This window comes from Nelumbo lutea, chromosome 1 (genome assembly GCF_056320005.1).
Source record: "Nelumbo lutea isolate HS-2025 chromosome 1, American lotus-T2T, whole genome shotgun sequence".
NCBI classification, from domain to species: domain Eukaryota; kingdom Viridiplantae; phylum Streptophyta; class Magnoliopsida; order Proteales; family Nelumbonaceae; genus Nelumbo; species Nelumbo lutea.
This window is the reverse complement of record NC_142684.1, coordinates 114,878,721-114,898,632: the sequence shown is the minus strand read 5'-3', so window position 1 is coordinate 114,898,632 and position 19,912 is coordinate 114,878,721. Positions and strand designations below refer to the sequence as shown.

Here is a 19,912-nt window from a genome sequence, read left to right as displayed (position 1 = left end):
TGGTCTTTTATGCCACGAATTGATTTTTCGCCGAGCTGATAATGTGCTGTCTACGCTGAAGTTCCTCGGCTTGCCTTGTGGCACATAGGGCCTGATTTCATCCACTTCGCTAGGTGGTTTATAGGTAGTATCGCCTCAAGTTCACGATGTTCCACGTTCGGGGTACTCGTTTGCCTTCCAAGGTTTCGAGTTCGTATGCGCCCCCGAGCGCTGTTTTTACTTTATAGGGCCCTTCCCAATTAGGTCCAAGCTTGCCGACGCCGGGTTCGGGCACCATAATCTTACGGAGGACCAGGTCGCCGACTCGGAAGCTTCGTTGCTTTACTCTGTTATTGTAGTAGCGAGCTACCTGCTGCTGGTATGCCGCTGTTCAGATGTGCGCGAGGTCCCTTACCTCGTCCAGTAGGTCGAGGTTGGTGCGTAACTCGTCTCCGTTCGTCCGATCGTCGTATGTTTCTAATCGCAACGTTGGTATTTCGATTTTCGCCGGGATCACCGCTTCAGTGCCGTAGGTGAGGTTGAAGGGGGTTTCTCCCGTGGCTGCTTTTTCGGTCGTTCGGTGAGCCCATAAGACACTTGGTATCTCTTCGGCCCACAATCCCTTAGCTCGATCCAGACGTGCTTTCAGTCCGCGCAGGATGGCTCTGTTCATCACTTCCGTCTGACCGTTTGCCTGTGGGTGCGCGACTGACGTGAAATTTTGCCGAATCCCCATGTTCTGGCACCACTCTTGGAACTTGACATCCTCGAACTGTTTGCCGTTGTCGGAGATTAGAACCCGAGGTAATCCGAACCGACATACTATGTTCTTCCAAAAGAAGTTCTGTATGTTTCGAGCCGTAACAGTTGCCAGAGGTTCGGCTTCTACCCACTTCGTAAAGTAATCTACTGCAACAACTAAGAATTTTCTTCTGCCTGTTGCTGGTGGGAATGGCCCTAGGAGGTCGATGCCCCATTGTGCAAAGGACCACGGGCTGGCGAGGTATTTGAGGTCGGAGGCAGGTTGATGGTGGATGTTAGCATGCTTCTGACACTTGTTGCATTTTCTGATGAGCTCGACAGCTTCTGCCTTCATCGTTGGCCAGTAGTATCCTTGTCGAAGTGCCTTTTGGGCGAGTGCTCTGCCCCCCAAGTGTCCGCCGCACAGGCCTTCATGAGTGTCGCGGAGTACGAACTCGGCTTCGGTAGGTCGCAAGCACCGCAAATAGGGGAGCGTGTACGACCATCGGTATAACCGTTCGTCTATTATGACGTATTTGGCCGCCTGGCGCTGCACCCTCTTGGCCGCATTGCGTTCTGCAGGGAGGGTTCCGTCTATCAGGAAGCTCGCGAGTGGATCGATCCAGCTCGGCTCTGCTTCTAAGACGGGAGCGACCTCCTCTATCCCCCCGAGAATACTAGGCCGAGGTAAGTCCTCTATGTACACAGTTCTCATATTGTTGTGACTCGTGCTGGCTAACCGGGACAGGGCGTCGGCCTTAGTGTTTTCTGACCTCGGGATTTGCCTGATGATGTGTGATCGGAAGTTGAGCAGGGCTTCTTTTACTTTGGCCAAATATGCGATCATGGAGAGATCACGTGCTTCGTATTCGCCGGTAACTTGGTTTACCACGAGCTGAGAATCGCTGCAGATGACTAAGTGTTTTGCCTTAACCTTTCGCGCTAGGTCCAGCCCGGCGATCAGTGCTTCGTACTCTGCCTCGTTGTTGGATGCCGCGAACTCAAAGCGTAGTGCGTATTCTAATTTTGTGCCGCTTGGGCCGCACAAGACTATTCTAGCTCTGCTGCCTTGCCGGTTCGAGGAACCATCCACGTGAAGGATCCAGGGCTCCTCATCCCAATTCGCTCTTCGCTTGACCAGGAGAGATGCCACACTGGCTGCTACTTCACGGGATTCGGACTCTATGGGCTCGGGAGCTCCGGGTTCGCCGCAACTGGGGACCTCGGGCTCGACCTGTGGGGCTTCGTGGCTGAAAGTGCACTCGGCGATAAAATCTGCCAAAGCTTGGGCCTTGATAGCGGTTCTCGATTTGTATTGGAGGTCGTACTCGCTGAGTTCGATGGCCCATTTCGTCAGTCGACCGGAGACTTCGGGTTTGAGTAAAACTTGTCTAAGAGGTTTGTCAGTTAGGACGATGACGGTGTGAGCCTGGAAGTACGGGTGGAGTTTTCTATCTCCGGGTACCTTGCCTCTACTCCTTGCAAAATTTTACTAACATAATATATGGGTCGTTGGACCCGGTATGTTTCCTTTATTAGTACCGAACTGACCGCCTCGTCGCTCACCGAGAGGTACAGTTGTAAGACCTTGCCCACCTCGGGCCGGGCTAAGGTTGGCACACTAGCGAGGTAACCTTTTAGTTCATCGAACGCGAACTGGCAGTCCTAGGTCCACTCAAACCCTTTTCCTTTGACTGCCTTGAAGAAGGGTAGGCAGCGGTCTGCTGACTTAGACAAGAAGCGGCTTAGAGCGGCTATGTGGCCGTTTAGCCTCTGAACCTCTTTTACTTTCCGAGGTGGTTTCATATCTAGAATGGCTTTTATTTTGTCCGGGTTGGCCTCAATACCGCGCCGATTGACAATGTAGCCTAGGAACTTGCCCGAGGTGACGCCGAAGACACACTTGTTGGGATTCAACTTCATGCTAAACTTACGCAGGATTTGGAAAACAGAATCTAAGTCTTGTATTAACTCTTGTGAAAATTGAGTCTTGACGACCATGTCGTCTACATAGCACTCTATCTTCGTACCAATCAGGGGCCGAAATAGCTTATTTACAAGTCTTTGGAAAGTTGCCCCGACATTTTTTAGTCCGAAGGGCATGACTTTGTAGCAATACAGGCCGAACTCGGTTATGAAGCTGGTTTTCTCCTCATCGGATGGGTCCATCCTAACTTGGTTGTAGCCCGAGTAGGCGTCCAGGAAGCTTAGCAACTCGTTTCCCGAGGTCGCGTCCACTAGGTGGTCAATTCTGGGGAGGGGGAAGTAATCTTTCGGGCAAGCTCGGTTCAGGTCGGTATAGTCGACGCACATGCGCCACTTGCCGCTTGCCTTTTTTACCAACACCGGGTTAGCCACCCAGCTCGGGTAGTGGACTTCCCTTATGAAGTTTGCTGCGAGGAGCTTCTCTACCTCCTCGTCGACCGCTCTCCAGCGTTCTGGGGCTAAGTTGCGTTTCTTCTGTCTAACGGGTCTGACTACAGGGTGAGTATTAAGTTTGTGAGTTATCAGTCCGGGGCTAATGCCGGGCATGTCGGCCGCGGACCAGGCAAAAATATCTAAATTTTGAAGTAAAAAGCTCACCAGTTCGGCTCGTAGGGGGTCTTCGATGGAAGCTCCGATGCTTAGTGTGCGAGCTGGGTCCGTAGCTGAAATCGGGATTGTGACTGTTCCCTCCGTGAGCGAAGCTCGCTCCTCACCTTGCTTCGCCGGCCGCTCCAATTCGAGGTCGTCAGCCGCCTTGGTTTTTCCCTTTAGGGCGGCAACGTAGCACTTGCGGGACTCGAGCTGGTCGCCCCGCGCTACTCCTATACCGAAGTCCGTAGGGAACTTCATGGCCAAATAGTAGGTGGAGACCGCCGGCCGTAGGATATGCATGATCGGCCGCCCGATTATGGCATTGTATGGGGAGGGGGTCGCGACTACCAGGAAATCATGGTTGAGTCTGACCGCACAAGGCCATGTGCCGACTTCCACAGGGACAGTTACTTTTCCGAGGGGCCTGACTTCCTCTCCGCTGAAACCTACCAGGGGAGTGTTTGCGGGCTTCAGCTCGCTCCTCTTTAACTGCAGCTGGTCAAATGCTAATTTGAAGAGAATGTCCGCTGAGCTGCCCGAATCTACGAGTACACGCCTGACCTCGAAGTCGTTGATCCTTAGCTTAATGACAAGCGCGTCATCATGGGGGTAGTGGACTCCTCGCGCGTCATCCTCCGTGAAAAAGATTGGTTCTTCGGTCTTTGGTCTCTTTGGGGGGTTCCGTTCTTCGAGTGCCGCTTCGCGAACTGAAGTCCGGGCTGCTGCCGAGGTACACCCCGCTACCACCGAACCTCCCACTATTACATGGATGGTTCCCGGAACTGGCCTCTCTTCCGGAGGCTGCTTCTGCAACGGTTCGGCAGGTCTGTTGCTAGACTCGGGGGCATCCTTTTCGTGCTCCCCTTGCCGACCTACTTTATTGTTATTGTTGTGCTGTACAAAGTTTCTCAAGTATCCGCGACGAATGAGTCCTTCTATCTCGTCTCGGAGGTTATTACACTGTTCGGTGCTATGACCATGGTCTCTATGGGAACTACAATACAAATTCTTGTTTCTCTTGTTCGGATTTCCTTTTAGGTGAGGTGGCCACTTAATGTACGGAGCGTCTTTGATCGTCATTAAGATCTCTGTCAGCCTCGTGTTTAACGGTGTGTAGTCCGTCCGAACTGCTAGGGGGCTCGGAAGGACTGGTTCGGCTTCGGCTCCCGAGTCGGGTTTTTTCTATTCACCGGGTTGGAGAGCTCGCCTTCTCTCTTCCTTTTCTCGTTCCCGCCTTTGGTTCGTTGGTTGATTTATTCCTCTGTCCTCATGAACTTATCCGCGAGTTTGAGAAACTCGGCCACGGTCACGGGCTGGTTGGCCACCATGTGCCATTTGAACTCTTTGTGCGTCACCCCTCTTTTGGCCGCCGCGAGCTGCACTGCGGGGTCCAACCGTGGTATTTGCAAGCATGCTTCGTTGAACCGCTTGATGTAGCCCCGAATAGATTCTCCTTCTCTTTGGACCACTCCGAAGATGCTTTCCTCTGTTTTGGGGCACCGTCGGTTGGTGACGAAGTGTGTGGTGAAGACTTGCATGAACTGGGCCCAGCACTTTATCGACCCGAGGGCCAGGTTCCTATACCAAGTGCAGGCTACCCCTCTGAGGGTGGTGGTAAAGGCCACGCACATGCATGATTCGCTAGCTCTGGCGAGGTGCATTTGCGACTGAAAGGCGTCAACGTGGTCGTTGGGGTCGAAGGACCCATCGTACTTGTCCAGAGGTGAGAGCTTGAAGTCTCTGGGTAAGGGGACCGCCAGGAGTTCCGATGCGAGGGGGGAAGGAACGGAGAGAGCTGGGGCAGCCCCTACCTCGTCCGAGCTCGTGGCTTTGCCTCTGAAATCCGACAAGGCACGGGTGGCGGTTTGGCGACTTCGTCGGCGCCTTCGCCATTGAGCGGGCCTTGTGCTGGCGCTGCTGGCCTCCGTATTACCGAGCTCGATGGGCCCGGAGTGCTGGTAGTCCGCCGCCAGGGTGCTGAATCGATTTTCGGTGAGCGGGAGCTCGGGCTTGGAGCGCCGGGGTGCCAACCTCGCGGGCGAGGTTCCCGACCCACCTACGGGTTGCGAGGCGGAGATGACATTTTCTCCCTTCGTCCTGGGGACGAGGCCTGGCTATTGGGGTGGTTCTGGGGCCGGGAGGCCTTCGCCTGGCGGGGGCGCCCATCCTGCGGGGAGGCCTTGACCAACCTCGGAGCGGGGTGGCGAGGTGGAAGTAGTGGTTGGTTCAGTGGCAGTTGGGGGAACTGCTGTTGATAGTGATACTGGGAGATGTTGTGCAACACTTGGTGCTGGTGAAGCTGGTGTTGCTGGAACTGTTGCATTTGGGCTTGCATTGCTCGCATGCACTGCATCAGGTCCTCCAATCGGTTTTGGCTAGCTGCTAGGGGGACGGCAGTTGGTTCAGTGAAGGTTGTCTCAATGGGGAGAGGAAAGGGGACGTTTGTGGTAGGAGGGTTTACGGGTGCCACTGCTTGTGGCGTGTTCAAAATGGGGATCCCATCCACCGAAAGGGGGATGGTGAACTGTCCAACACACACTACGGGGACCTGAAGTTGCTCCCCGGTGGCGTTTGTCTCCGTGCCACGTCCGGTGTTGCTGGAGGAGGCCATGAGTGTTGGGTTTTTTGAAGAAAAAATGGGGTATCGAAGTTTGGAGCAAACGACGCCAATTGATGGAGCGCGATCCGGCTGGTCTTAGCTGTCCGTTGCCTTGCTTCCGAACGGGGTAGCAGGGAACCTGAAACGGAGGAGATGGGAAAGCTCCGGGGGGAACCCGATGTAGAGGCTCCGAAGCTCAAGTTAGAATCCTTCAATACCTCCGTTGTCGGGGGGGGCAGGGGGCTCTTATAGTCACTTCGTGTACTCGTCCCGAGGCCCTTGTCAGATCGGGTATGACTACCCTTGTGCTTGTCAACTCGGCCATCGTCCTTTCTGCTGAGACAGAACCGTCACTGCCTAACCGTCTAACTGGAGATGGCGGCGTCAGTGGCGGTGGCAGGTGGCCGTTTAGAGTGCTGCTGCCAAATGTCAGATCCCAAGTCAGTCAGGCATGGCGCCCTTGGGCACGGACTTCCCTAGTGTCAGGCATGGTACGACTTGTTTGGCCAGAAGATGATGCGAAGTGCTGAGCGAGGCAGTCTTGAGCTCGGAGGTATCCCGAACTGTTACAAGGTGGGTCAGTTCGGCGAAGTGTATCCCGAGCTGTTACAAGGTGGGTCAGTTTAGCGAAGTGTATCCCGAGCTGTTACAAGTGGTCAGTTCGGCGAAGTGTATCCCGAGCTGTTGCAGCGAAGTGTATCCCGAGCTGTTACAAGGTGGGTCAGTTCGGCGAAGTGTATCCCGAGCTGTTACAAGGTGGGTCTGTTCGGCGAAATGTATCCCGAGCTGTTACAAGGTGGCAGTTCGGCGAAGTCCATCCCGAGCTGTTACAAGGTGGGTCAGTTCGGCGAAGTGTATCCCGAGCTGTTACAAGGTGGCAGTTCGGCGAAGTGTATCCCGAGCTGTTACAAGGTGGGTCAGTTCGGCGAAGTGTGTCCCCTTGTTCCCGCCTAGGCTTGGCCCCTTTTGCCGAGCTGTCATTTCTACCACGTGTCACATAATAAAGAGGTCGGGCCAAATCTTCCTTCATCACTATCCTACATTAAATTTTTTTTATGGGAGAATGATAGTTCAGTTTAGGGTTGGAATTTTTAGGTAGGGTAGATATTTGATATTTTGAATGTTTATGTGTTCAGTAAGATTCAAAAATCTGCAATGAATCTGTCCATTCTTCTCAGATACTTTAAATCAAGAACTCAATTTAAACATTACATCTAACCCTTTTTTTTTTTATTTTACACATTACGCATCACAGAATAGAATGCACGTGAGTCTACTGGCCGTATAATGGAGAGCATCTGAATCCATAGGTTTAATTCTGCACCTACAAACTGGAAGACTGGAGAAGATGTGAAAATGACCAACTAAACTACACTCCAGGGTCATTGGCTACATGTAACCTAAGTCAGGGTCACCATCTCTTTTAAAGTGCAAAGCTGAGAGGGGAACTAGATCTGGTCGTTTGAGAGCTTCCTTCACATCACATGTTACCTTATTCAGTCCCTTTGTTTGTCATTTTGTTTAAAAAAAATGATTGCAAATACTTCTTCCACCCCTCACCCATGTTAACGACTCATGCACAGGAAGATCCCAAACAGCATGAGCTTTTTCTTTTTTCTTTCTTTTTTTTTTTCCTCTTTTTTTTCCAAATCGAAACAAATGCCTGAGGCCTTTGTGTCAAAGACAAAACTGTCCACTGCTCAAGGAGCATAGCCCATAAATCCCCTCCAACAGTCCCATGCAACAAAAAATTGCAAATTCAATTATTGAAGCTTTGGAGTTCGATCACTCAATGTATTAATGAGTAATATATTATTATCAAATGGACATGACGCAAACCAAGTTGATTTTATTCACTAATATAAAATTCCTAAATCAACCGCCAAATTAGGAACTCTAGGTCCATGGTTGCTTTCTCTTTTAATTTCATTCATAAAATAAAGAAAAGAACACAAAAAACTCATTGGTTTGGGAGATTTAAAGAAAGAAAGAAAATTTGTTACTTTGATACATTATTAATGGAGAGTGTAACCTACTGTCGAGACTGGATCTGCTACTCACACATGGCACTTCATACCAACCTTACAAGTATATTCTATCATACATTGGGAATACTTCTTGTACTTATATGTTATTATTCATAGGAAATGTTCTCAATGCATGGTGAGATATGCATGTAAGATCGGTGTGAGAGAAGCATAAATTGTATTAAATATCGTTAAATTATAAGAAGACTACCATGAAGAAAATGGAGGAGAGAAGCATAAATAAAGTACAGGCCATGTTTGTTTGCTGAGCAAGTTATTGGAGGAAAGGGGTCTATGCGACCTATAAATGTTATGCCTGTTACCTCAAAATGGTTCATGTGCTCACCACATTTCTCTCTCATCATGTTGATCTGTATCTTAGATGGCAAAATAAGAGAGTCCCACCTGTTCATCACATTACCTTTCTTCACACTTCTCATACTTGAAACTTCAGTTTACTAGAGGAATACTTCAAAATAGAGAAGCATAGAGGGTTGAAGTGAACTGGGCATTGACTATATCTAGTCTAGAAGATTGATTCTCCCATTGATATAAATAAAATTTGCCATATTATCCCTCTAGTGAAGGCACCTATATAGCACTCTGGATCTCCTACCCACAATCTCTTCCTACATCCCTACCTACAAGACACTATTGTGTATTGGGAACAACTACCCATGAATAATATGACAAGTAGGGGTAATGTAAGCAAATGGTGAAATGGGTAGATCCTATCCAGAATCAAATGGAATTGACCTTGAATCAATCGATTATAGAGTTTAGGGGCTTTACCCTACCTGAATTAACCTGGAAAACTAACTTTGGTTGGTCTTAGTGAAATCGGCCTTGGAATCGAATTTGTCTTGACCATTGAATCATTTAAGTGATTTAATCATTTTTCTTCAATTTGGTTTTTAAATATGTATAAGAAGTAATTTGAAAAGTAATATTTATAAAATTTAAATTATAATGTTAAGTTTTAAACTATATTATTATGTTGTTGAAATGAAAAACAAGTTTTTAAAGAGTATGTCCCATTTTTTAAAAAAAAATAACAAGTTCGATGGTTCTGACCTTGGAACTGATCTTGACAGGTTTTGGTTCCAAAAACATGGAACCAACCGCTACAGGGTAGGTTCCCCATATTCTACCTTGGGACCTAACCAAATTGACTCATATTCACCCTTAATAATAAGAGAAATATTCCCAACATGTGGCAATAGTGTCCTATGGATAGGAATGTAGGAAAAGTTTGTGGATAAGAGATCCAAGCTCAATAAATAGCCCTTTCTTCTCCTGTTTTATGGATGAGACAGTCAGTCCCTCGTACCCATAGCTTCTCCAACCCCGGTAAAGGTAAGATTTGAACCCAAATCTCCATATCAACCAGACAAAAACCTTACCAATTGATCTAGATTAGTTATTCTACCTCAACCTCCGTTTTTCAACTAAGGGCTTGTTTTGCTGACATAATAATTGTTTTTGTTTTAAAAAGTAAAACCATTCACACTGACAAAAAGTTTTAATTGCATAAATAGCTAGGAGTAATTTAGGCTTTATTTTGACATAAAACATGTTTAAATAAGTGCTTTGGCGTTTTCTTATTTCTAACAACTCTCGTCTCACTCTTCATATTATTTTTAAATTTTAATTCTTGCATCAAGAAGGTCGGACACTCGGACCCCATTGGTTCATAATTTAGCGGCCTCGACACGTCATAACATTTGTTTTCACGCGATATAAAGAGTGTTGAGCTTCCTCTCTAATTGCAGATGCTCAACACAATGGCTACCATTCACATTCACTTGGAGGAAAATTCCAAAACGCAGCCAACTACGGGATCGACTCACATGGATGGATGAAGGTACAATCCATCTACACAGTCACTTGAAAAGGGTGCTCGACCAATTGTCTCAAAGAAATTGTGCTTGTAAATGCGTCTCCTTCTGTGCATGGAAAGGGTAACCCCGGCCACATGACAGCCGGAGAAGGCCAGCACCACACAATCAATCATCTGGGTAAGGCCAACCCCCGGCCCTGGATTAGCCATTTGGTTAGCGGTTTTAGTGCACAAGCGTTATACGCCATTAAGAATTGACTCAATGTGCTAGGTAAAATAGACGAGCACAATTTCAATTATTGAGCTCGATTCTACTTTCGGCCATACCTACAACCCTACAATAACTCCCATATACATCAATCATGTACAGGGTACAATCTGTTTGATTTACAGTGGCCCCAATTGACACTATTATGTGTGTTATTAGGGTTGAGGGGAAGTCAAGGGTGCTGATGTTAAATTGTTAATCATGATTGGTTCATGGAATATATGGTGTTACACACAATATCATTTAATTTCTCTATGTTCTTAGAAGTAACCCCAGCTATGCCATTCTTATTTAATATTTGAAAGTCTCAATTATTGAACTAATATGAAGAACCAGTAACCCCAAAGATATTAAACTAATATGAATAGCAGGACGAAAGCAAATTGTAAATTACTAATAACAAGATTAGCTGCAGTTATTCATGGCAGGATTCAAGAAAAGATTGGACAAACAAAAAAAAATGATACCCACTTCTCCCTTAAGTAAGAACCTCCGATCTTTCGTTAAACTAAACTTCAACCAAAAATAAAAATATAGAGTTGTCAATTGGATTAGGATTGGTACTTGTTGTTCAGAACCAATTTTATATAAAGGTATGCTGGTTTCTTATAATTTGTGTTATATTTTATATTTAAAAGGATAAATTTTATAGATAAGATCATTTTGGTTTAAATCACTTGTCATTGCTATTAAAGTTATATCATTGAACAAGAAATTTCAAGTTGTTATTTTCATAGGTGATTATAGATTTTATACACAAATGAAATTAGGTTAGACCCAATTACCCCAATTAATAATCGGTTCAGTCCTGGGTCTATTTTATAGGGACTGGTCCACCCTGTTCCAACGAGACCTCACCTATTGACAGCTCTACAAAAATGCTTAGCTATTAATCCTGTAGTTCAGGCACTTCTCGGAAAAAGAGCGTCAAATTTCAAAGCCCGCAGCAAAATCTCTACCTTCATAGCATATTGTCAATCAATTGCACATTAAGATATGTATATTAAATTTATAGGGAGATATTTCCAATGTGACTGAATTTCCATGTGTTTGCAGAGATTTTGCTTGTAGTAATATAAATACTCAAAATAATTCAAAATTTAACGTGGAAGATAGGGGTGTAAACAGATAATTCGATTTGAATCAGGCAATATCATAATTCAAATACAATTAGAAAACCCGATATTCAAATTCAATTCGATGTCTAATGGGTATTAAAAATTGACATTCGAATTTGAATTCAATTAAATATTCGATTTAATTTAAATTCGACCAATTAATTATTTCAGGTAATTAATAAATATTTTATTTATATTAAGTATATAAATAATTTAATTATTATATAAATTGTATAAAACATTTAAATATTTCATATATTACATATAAGAATTAAATAATCGATCAAATTCAAATATTTATCGAATCGAATCAAGTCATATCCAAATTAAAATCCAATTAACTAATCGGTATAAATAGGATATCCGAATTCAATCAATTACGATATTCCAATTATCTGAATTCAATTTGATTACATTAAATTCAAATTCGAAATTGAACTTTTGAATACGTTGACACCCCTAATGAATGGTACTTTAAATGAGACCCACACTGTGATGGTTTCCAATTCCCTATACATAGGATTCTCTCCATCATGACATAACACATGGCAGCTGTTACGATGGGGTTCCCTTATTGCAGCAGTTTGTATAAACATATATGCTATATTTGTAAGTTTACGTATATTTGATTTAATTTACCAGTTATTTTAGCATTTTTTTAGTATTCAGTGTTATGCTACTCCTTTTTCCTACATTCTCCTACCTTTTCCTCCCTTTTCCTATATTTTTTTTCAAATCAAATATAGCCTAAAATGCTGATTGTGGGATTTGATTTTACGTCAACGCGGGAACACACCAATGAACCAGCCCTTCGTTAGTTCAGTTATTGTAGCATTGAGTCTAGCCATTTTGCTTGAATGGTCACAACAATTTATTGAGTCCTTGTTCTGGTGTCAACGGGTCAGGTATGGACGTACATGTAGGATGGTTCCATGAATGCAGATATTATCATTACATACCGGAAGTCTCCGGGCTTGGGCCTCTAACCCTTGCTTACAGGCCCACCTTGAAAAATACATGTCACCAAATGCACAATCAAGTCTGTAACTTCCATTGATAATTAACCCTTGAATTAAGCATTATATCCTTGGATAAGTAGGGAGTGTTCAGCAACATGATTAGTTTTGTTTCGAAAAACAAAATTGGTTTGGTGAAAGACATGTATGGATGGACACCCCATATACAATTAGGCTATGTTTGGTTTTAAGAAAAAAGTAGGAAAAGGAAGGGATAAGTAGGAAAACCTATACAAGGTTTGTAAAGGTTTTCCTACCATTCTCTTCATCTTCCTACTTTTTCCTTCAAACCAAGCACAGCCTTAGGGTTGTATTTGACACTGCTGCTTCTGCCGAAAACATTTGTATTGATCAATTAAAACTGATGAGAGATATATATTGTCGCATCACATATGAGTCGTTTCAATTAAGATGATAGTATCATTGAGAAACATCAATTTGACATTTCTATAAATTTTCTCCCACACATGCATTTTTAAAGTACGCCTATTTCAGTTATAAACATTCTTGAGTAACAGTTGTATGTCAATTTGTATTGATCAATCCAAGATGTTTTGAGTAGAAATAGCAACGGTATCGAATGCAACCTAAAGTGTTGTTTATTGGCGTTACATAATGGTTGTTCATAAGTTAAGGTTCAAAATATAGTATCGGTGCCAAAGATGTGTCATAAAGGCGAATTAAAGATATGGATCTAGGATACATGTGGATCATACAACAAAAACTTAGGGCCCATTTGGTTTGCAAGAATAGGGGTCTGGAATTGGAATCAGAATTGTCATTCTGATTTCAACTGTTTAGTTGGGTAGAATTGGAATCCCATTCCCATTCCTGGTGGAATGCATTCTCCTATTTGAGGAAATATTCATTCCCTCTCCCTCTCTTAGTATGAGAATAGATCAAATTCCGGTTCCAACTATAAACCAAATGGGCCCTTACATGAATCTAACAAATGCATTAATAACACTTATTTAAGGTCCAAGTGCATATTTTTATAGTTGTGAAGTGTGAACTGTAGGGATTTGCTTGAAAAACATGGGGTAATGGTGAAAAGATTAAGGCATTCATGGACATGTATAGAAAACCAATATAAATCTTATTGATACTTTAAAACTTACTAAATTTAGGGGGTGTTTAACAATGTGAGAGATTTTGTTTTCTAAAACAAAATTAACTGCCACATCAGCAAAAATGTATTGTTTTTACTGTCATTGTAGTTATTTTTGTTTTAAAAACAATATCATTCACATTGACAAACACCCCTTGGTGAACAATTATTTTTCCTTTGTTTTTATTTTACTTTTCTAGTTGATATGGATACAGAATACTCATCAATACATAACCTATAATGTTGATACATATCGATAAAGATGAAATGTCATAAAAGTAAAGCAATTCCACCTTTGCCACGACAAACCTAAAATCCCAACATGGTAGTATCATGTATTATCACATCATATTGCTTTGATACTTCAAATATTGAAACAATAACATAACATGTTACTACTTCCTTAGTTTTGGTCATGATCCATGTTCAAATTTTCAATACATACTGTATGGCATTGACAAGCCCTCGATATGCAAAATATAGGCCTTTTGGGGTTTTGACCACTTTCAGGAATAGGCAGGTCTAAGACCGAACCCTCACCAATTTTGAAAAAAAAAATGGTGATATCAAAACACCCACGCAAGTTTGTACATATTGGATGTATCAATATTTTGAACCTGAGTAGGGTCACGATGGGTGACTGTTATTAAGTTTTGAATGGGCTCAAACCATAACCCAAGCCCAATAGAATTGAAATTCTTCGGTTCTGGGAACCTGACTTGCACCCCTATCAATAGTCATGAAAGTTAGCTTTAGGACTTTAGTCAAAGATTATGAGAATTTTAGAAATTTTAAGAGGATAAGAAAGGTTGGATTAGGCCCAACCCAATCTGAAATCAACTTTCAGTTGGGCTAGGATTGAGGTTGGGGTTCAAAATCTCAGGTTGGGCTAGCGTTGGCTTCAACCCGACCTAATCCGGCCTGACTTACCATAAATATATCAAATTCCAAATACAATAGTTCTCTGGTACTTTTAATAACCATTTTATTCTTTACATCATTACATGATTGCCTGTCACTCAAATGGCTTCTGAGTAGTAATTACATGAACCCTTGAATACTTTGCAACCAATTTCCAGCAAGCCCCCAAGAAATCGCTCTCCATAGTGCTGGCTTCTCAATCACAACCGCTCCTACTTTAATATTTACTGAAATGTAACATGTATTTTATTTCTGTAATATAGACACGGATCGAATTTCTGATTCTGGTATGCGTTGAATATACAGTAGTCAGTTGGTCAAGCGATGAATTAGTTCCACCGTTTTGCATTTTTCAATCCTTTTGATTTTGCTTTTGCCTGTTGAAATGCCAACCTTCTTTGCTTCTTCCGAGCTTCCTTTTCTGCCTGTGCATGCATAAACATGAAAATCAGCATTTGCCCATATTTCCCTTCCATAAACTCAGTGCAAACTTCTAATGTCAATTTTTATCATCATTTCTGATACAGAGAATTAAGGATGGAGACATGCACCTTTGACATCTTAGACTTCGCCTTCACTTTAGGAGCCTTCTCCTCAAGCTCTGCCTCACGTTCGAGCTCCTTTTGTCTAGCATCAAGGTTCTTCTCTAGATAATACTGTCAAAATTTAAACATAGAATTGTCACATTGATTTGGCACTTTGTAAGGACAAGATTGCTGTACTTCCTGTCTATCATATACATGATATGCCTCGAGAAAGTCTACATTCCACTGAAAGTCTTGCCAAGGTTCTCAGATCTGCTACCCACAAGACACTACTGCTGTGCATTGAGAACATCTCCCCATGAATGACAACTGAGATGTTCTCAATGTGTGGTTGTGGTGCCTTGTGGGTAGTGTTGTTGATAGCATATCCAGACTCCTTGCCAACAGGGCCTTTAATTCAAGGAACTGATGATTGGATGCTTATAAGCCCATCAGGCCCATATTTTTTTCCCTAGACCCTGTGCCATCCTGTTCCATCACTTAAAGAGTGTAATAAAATGATAATTAGGGAAATCTAACCAAGTGAGTGATTGCACTGGCATTTTCATAGTAAGCCTATAGAATATATTACAACCTACGACAAATGCAGCAGTCAGAATGTTGTTGGTAGCATATCCAGACTCCTTGCCAATGACACATATCATGACAAGTGCAACGTTTTAAAGGAAATGCAATATGTTAGACTTACATTGTAATCGCCTGAATAATCCTGTAAAATGTTGTCATTGACCTCCACTACTCTGTTGACAATTTGCCTTATGAAGTATCTATCATGAGAAACTGCGATAACAGTGCCATTGTACTCTGTAATTGCCTCCTGTTAGAAAATTAGATGCATTATAACATTATAGAGGAAAACAAAATTAAAAATATATATATAGGGCAACCAGATATGGTCATACCTCAAGCATCTCCTTTGATGGGATATCCAGGTGGTTGGTTGGCTCATCCAGAACTAATAACGTTGATGGTTTCACCATGAACTTGCAAAAGGCTAGCCGTGCCTACCCAGTCAGTACAGAAAAAGAAGTTTCTAAATAAGAAATGTGAACATGTAAATAAGTTCGATAAATGATACCATGAAGGTATATATCATAAAAAAGCTGGAAAAAGGAATTTATTGAAATAAATATACCAACATAGCTTGTTATATAACTCTAATCATCAAACCTACAACAATGGAATGTTCCAACTTCGAACTGCCATGTGTGGAACAAGAAGTGTTGTAAAGAGGTTTACTAGTGACAACTCTCTTGTTTTGTGCAAGATGGACAAGTATATGGAAATCAGAACTTAAATTTTACAATAGAAAAGAATATGGAAATTATGAGCATGAATAAATGAGCCTATTTAACAAATATATATTTATTGAGGAAGGAGAAAAAGAAAACCAGGTTTTCTATCAGAAATGAGGTTCGCATGGTAATTAGCACAACATGCATCTTATCAAACGTGAAAAGTGTTCTAATACACAATATTCTTTCTACAAAGTTATTTGTTCTAATTGAATCTTAGAGGCCATTGATAACAGATGAAGTGACTGAACTAAATGACTTGTTGCTTTGTTCTCTTGGCTCAGTTTGGAAAGAGTACAAAAACAAATATGTGCAGTGCAAATACATACAAAATACAAGGTTTTTCACTACATATTTGTATTTGTACTCCTTCCAAACTGAGCTCTAGTGTACAAATTGTGCTAAAAGGTAAATGCTTCACTACAAAAGACAATAATATCTTAACCCTGTCCTCTAAGTTTCATAAAGTTATTGACCCAATCACACTTTATGACACCTGTGGCATAAGAAATGAGGATTAAAGTAGAGAATATTTAGGTTGCTCAAAACAGTGCCCACAGCTTTGTTCCACTGAAATGGGGGAGCATAATGTTCTTGGTCGGTGTAAACAATACAGGAAAGAATATAATAAGAGGATTGGTTCAATTACCTTCTCACCACCACTTAAAAGGGACACTTTCCTATCAAGCATGTCTGCCTTAAAATTACACCGACCAAGAAGACCCTTTATGTCATCAATTCTCCAGTCCTCTGCAACTTCTTCCACTGTCTGGAGCACTGTTTTATTCAAATCAAGTGCCTCTGCCTGATATCATAGTACAGAGTAACCACAATGAATCATAAACCATGTACATCAGAATTCTGTGGAATTAACAGCCAAGAAGGGAAAAAAATTCGTAATAATCCAAATGATAGAATGCATCATCACTGAATTGACAAACCTGGTTCTGCTCAAAATAGTTGGGGAGAACATTATGCTCCCCCATTATCACTTCACCTCCTCTTGGCTTCTCTAAGCCCATAATGAGTTTAAGCAATGTACTCTTTCCACATCCATTTGGGCCAATGATAGCAATTTTCTCGCCTCTTTGAATTGAAAGATTTGCCTTTTTGAAAAGAACCTGGCAAGCAATGCACATGGAGAGATTAAAGACAAAACAAGTGAAAAATAATAAATCAAAAGATGATACTCATATAGTGTTTTTCTTTATACTGATAATAAATATTCCCACCTTATCCTCGTATCCAAATTCTAGGTTTTTGATTGTACCAACAGATCTTCCACTCCTGCCACGCTCAGGGAATCTAATCTTCATTTGTTTCCGCCGGAATGGCTTCTCAACTTGGTCCTCGTCTTGAAGCTTTTCCAGTTTCTGTTAGATAGGAAACTATCAAAAATTATTGGTCTAAACCCATAGATCAAGACTTTTATAGGTAATACTGGAAGGTAAAAGCAAGCATTCCAGAAACCTTGTGTGTCAGGAAATTAGAGAATCAGATCATCCAATAGCTAGCTCTTGTAACTTACAATTACATAATTACATTCAGAACTAAAACACAAGAAAACCGCAAAACTTGTTAAGAGGATGACTATAACATAGAAGGAAAAACAAAAACAAATGGACCTTTTTAATGTCTTGGGAAAACTACACCATTTTGCAATGTTGCCTCATTTCAATAATCTAATGTACTTCATCACTGCAAAACTGATGAAATGCCACGAAAATAGTTCTACTATTCTAAAGAGATTTATGACATTATTACTACCTAAATAAATATGTGAAAAAACAAGAACTCCACCCAGAACTGAGATACTCATTCTCATTAACATTAAGAGATCAAAAGCAACTTTTATAGAAAAACTGAAAGCCAAAGATACTAAATGGAAAGCAATATATTCTTTGGTTATGCTGATATACCTTTTCTGCAGTGGATGCACGGCCGGCATTTGCTCCTGCACTCAATCTGTTTATTATGTCTTTTGTCTGCTCAATTTGTTTCTGCTGCTTCTCCCATGCAGCATACTGAGCTTCTACCCATGCTGCCTTTGCAATAACATACTGAGAATAATTTCCCTCATATGTTCTGGAGACACCCATATCAGTTTCCACTATTTTTGTACATAGCTGATCAAGAAAAGCTCTATCATGGGATATGATGACCATTGGCACGCTTTGCTTGTTAAGATAATCTTCAAGCCACTCAATTGTGTCAAGATCAAGGTGATTAGTTGGCTCATCAAGAAGTAACAAATCTGGATCCTGTGGGTAATCATGTATTTTCAGAGATCAATGAAAACCAGTGATTATAGGTCAATATAATTTGTATACGTAATTTTTATTGCCAATTGTCCAAAATCAGAGCTCAGGGTCCTTCCCACATTAGGAACATGGGTAATTTTGGTTAATTGTAACAACAATCAGAAGAAGAAAATTACCAGAAGTTATGTAACAAGTACACTTAAGCATCCAGTAAATATGGTTCATTAAGTGAACCCAACTTTCAGTACCAAATAGTCTATATTAAATATAAACGCACCTGAAGAAGAATTTTGCCGAGGGACATCCTCATCTGCCAGCCACTGCTGAATGATGCCACCAGTCGATCAGAATCTTCCGTGGAGAAACCAAGATCGGGCATCATCTTATTAATTTTCACATCAACCTCATCTAAATCAATGGCCTGAGCTCGTCTCTGAAGCAAATCCAGTTCATCCAGAAGTCGACCCATCAACACCAAGTCGTCCACCGAATTCTCAAGCGCTTTCTGCACCTTCTCTAACCTCTCAGCAATCTCCATCTCCTCCTTGAAGGCACTGATGAACTCCTCCTTCACTGTCCTGCTAGGACAAACCTCGAATTCTTGACTCAAGAATGCAATTTTCATGCTCGGTTTCGCCTTAATTACATTCCCTGAATCGGGTTCTTCCTGTCCCGTAATTATCCTCAATTGAGTTGTCTTTCCTGCACCATTCACTCCAACTAACCCTACTTTCTCCCCTTTCTTCACTTCCCAGCTCACATCCTTCAAAACAGTCACCCCTTTATAGCTTTTACTAATGTTTTCTAGCCTAACACCCGAAGAAACACTCGAGGCACCGCTGCTCGACTGTTTAGTAATCCGATTCTGCTGAGCATCTTCAACCGAAGTCTCGGAGAACAGCGATTCAATATCTTCCACGGTGGTTTCGGCCTCGACGGCAACTGTTGATGCCGTAGCTGAAACTTCGGGGCATTTCTTTCTAGGGTTAAATACAGAATTAAGCTTAACTAAATTGTCAGAACTTCGCCTGGTCTGAATTAGAGACGCCGAAACTGGGCGAGAACGAAGTTGAATACTGGCTTTCCGAGCATCTAAAATAGCCACACCAGAGGGAAAACTCGAACGGAGATCGACAAACTGTACCTTAGTAACTAAATCCATGTTCGGAAGCTTTAACCGAAGAAAGTCCGAACGAAAAATATGTGAATATTATCGATAAATTAGGGAAATGAAATAACAAATTTGAAGTGGAACGATGATTGTGCAAATTGACGGAAACACCGAAACAGCATTAACAAAAAGAAGTTACGAATAAAAATACAAATTACTAAAATAGTAAAATGGGTGGAAAGGACCCTGATTTCCAACAAAATTACGAGATCCGATGTTGTGGGTTAAGCTTCTTAAGCCATCGAACAATTTGATGGAGCAAATTACCCCTATGCTTTGGAAGTTCATTGCTCACACTCACAGGAAATCAGGGATGCAAATCGGGCCGGGTTGACATGGGTTGATATCAACCCATTTCAAATGGGTTTGTGTGAGAGGATGGGTTGGATCTTCGATGTTAGTAGTATACAAGCACAAGGGTATTCTCGTTATTTTCCTCAAAATCA

At 42.3% G+C, this 19,912-nt stretch overlaps 1 protein-coding gene across 1 annotated transcript; it reads right to left on the bottom strand.

The window, feature by feature from the left end:
• Positions 1 to 14,168: 14,168 nt before the first annotated feature.
• Positions 14,169 to 19,592, bottom strand: LOC148876921 (ABC transporter F family member 5-like). The gene is made up of 9 exons (XM_088978467.1): positions 18,573 to 19,592; positions 17,954 to 18,295; positions 17,267 to 17,407; positions 16,976 to 17,155; positions 16,684 to 16,839; positions 15,642 to 15,743; positions 15,428 to 15,556; positions 14,746 to 14,850; positions 14,169 to 14,619 (listed from the first exon to the last, which is right to left on the bottom strand). Exons 1-9 carry the CDS (start codon positions 19,455 to 19,457, stop codon positions 14,524 to 14,526), a joined length of 2,136 nt encoding a protein of 711 aa, XP_088834593.1. The 5' UTR covers positions 19,458 to 19,592; the 3' UTR covers positions 14,169 to 14,523.
• Positions 19,593 to 19,912: the final 320 nt, after the last annotated feature.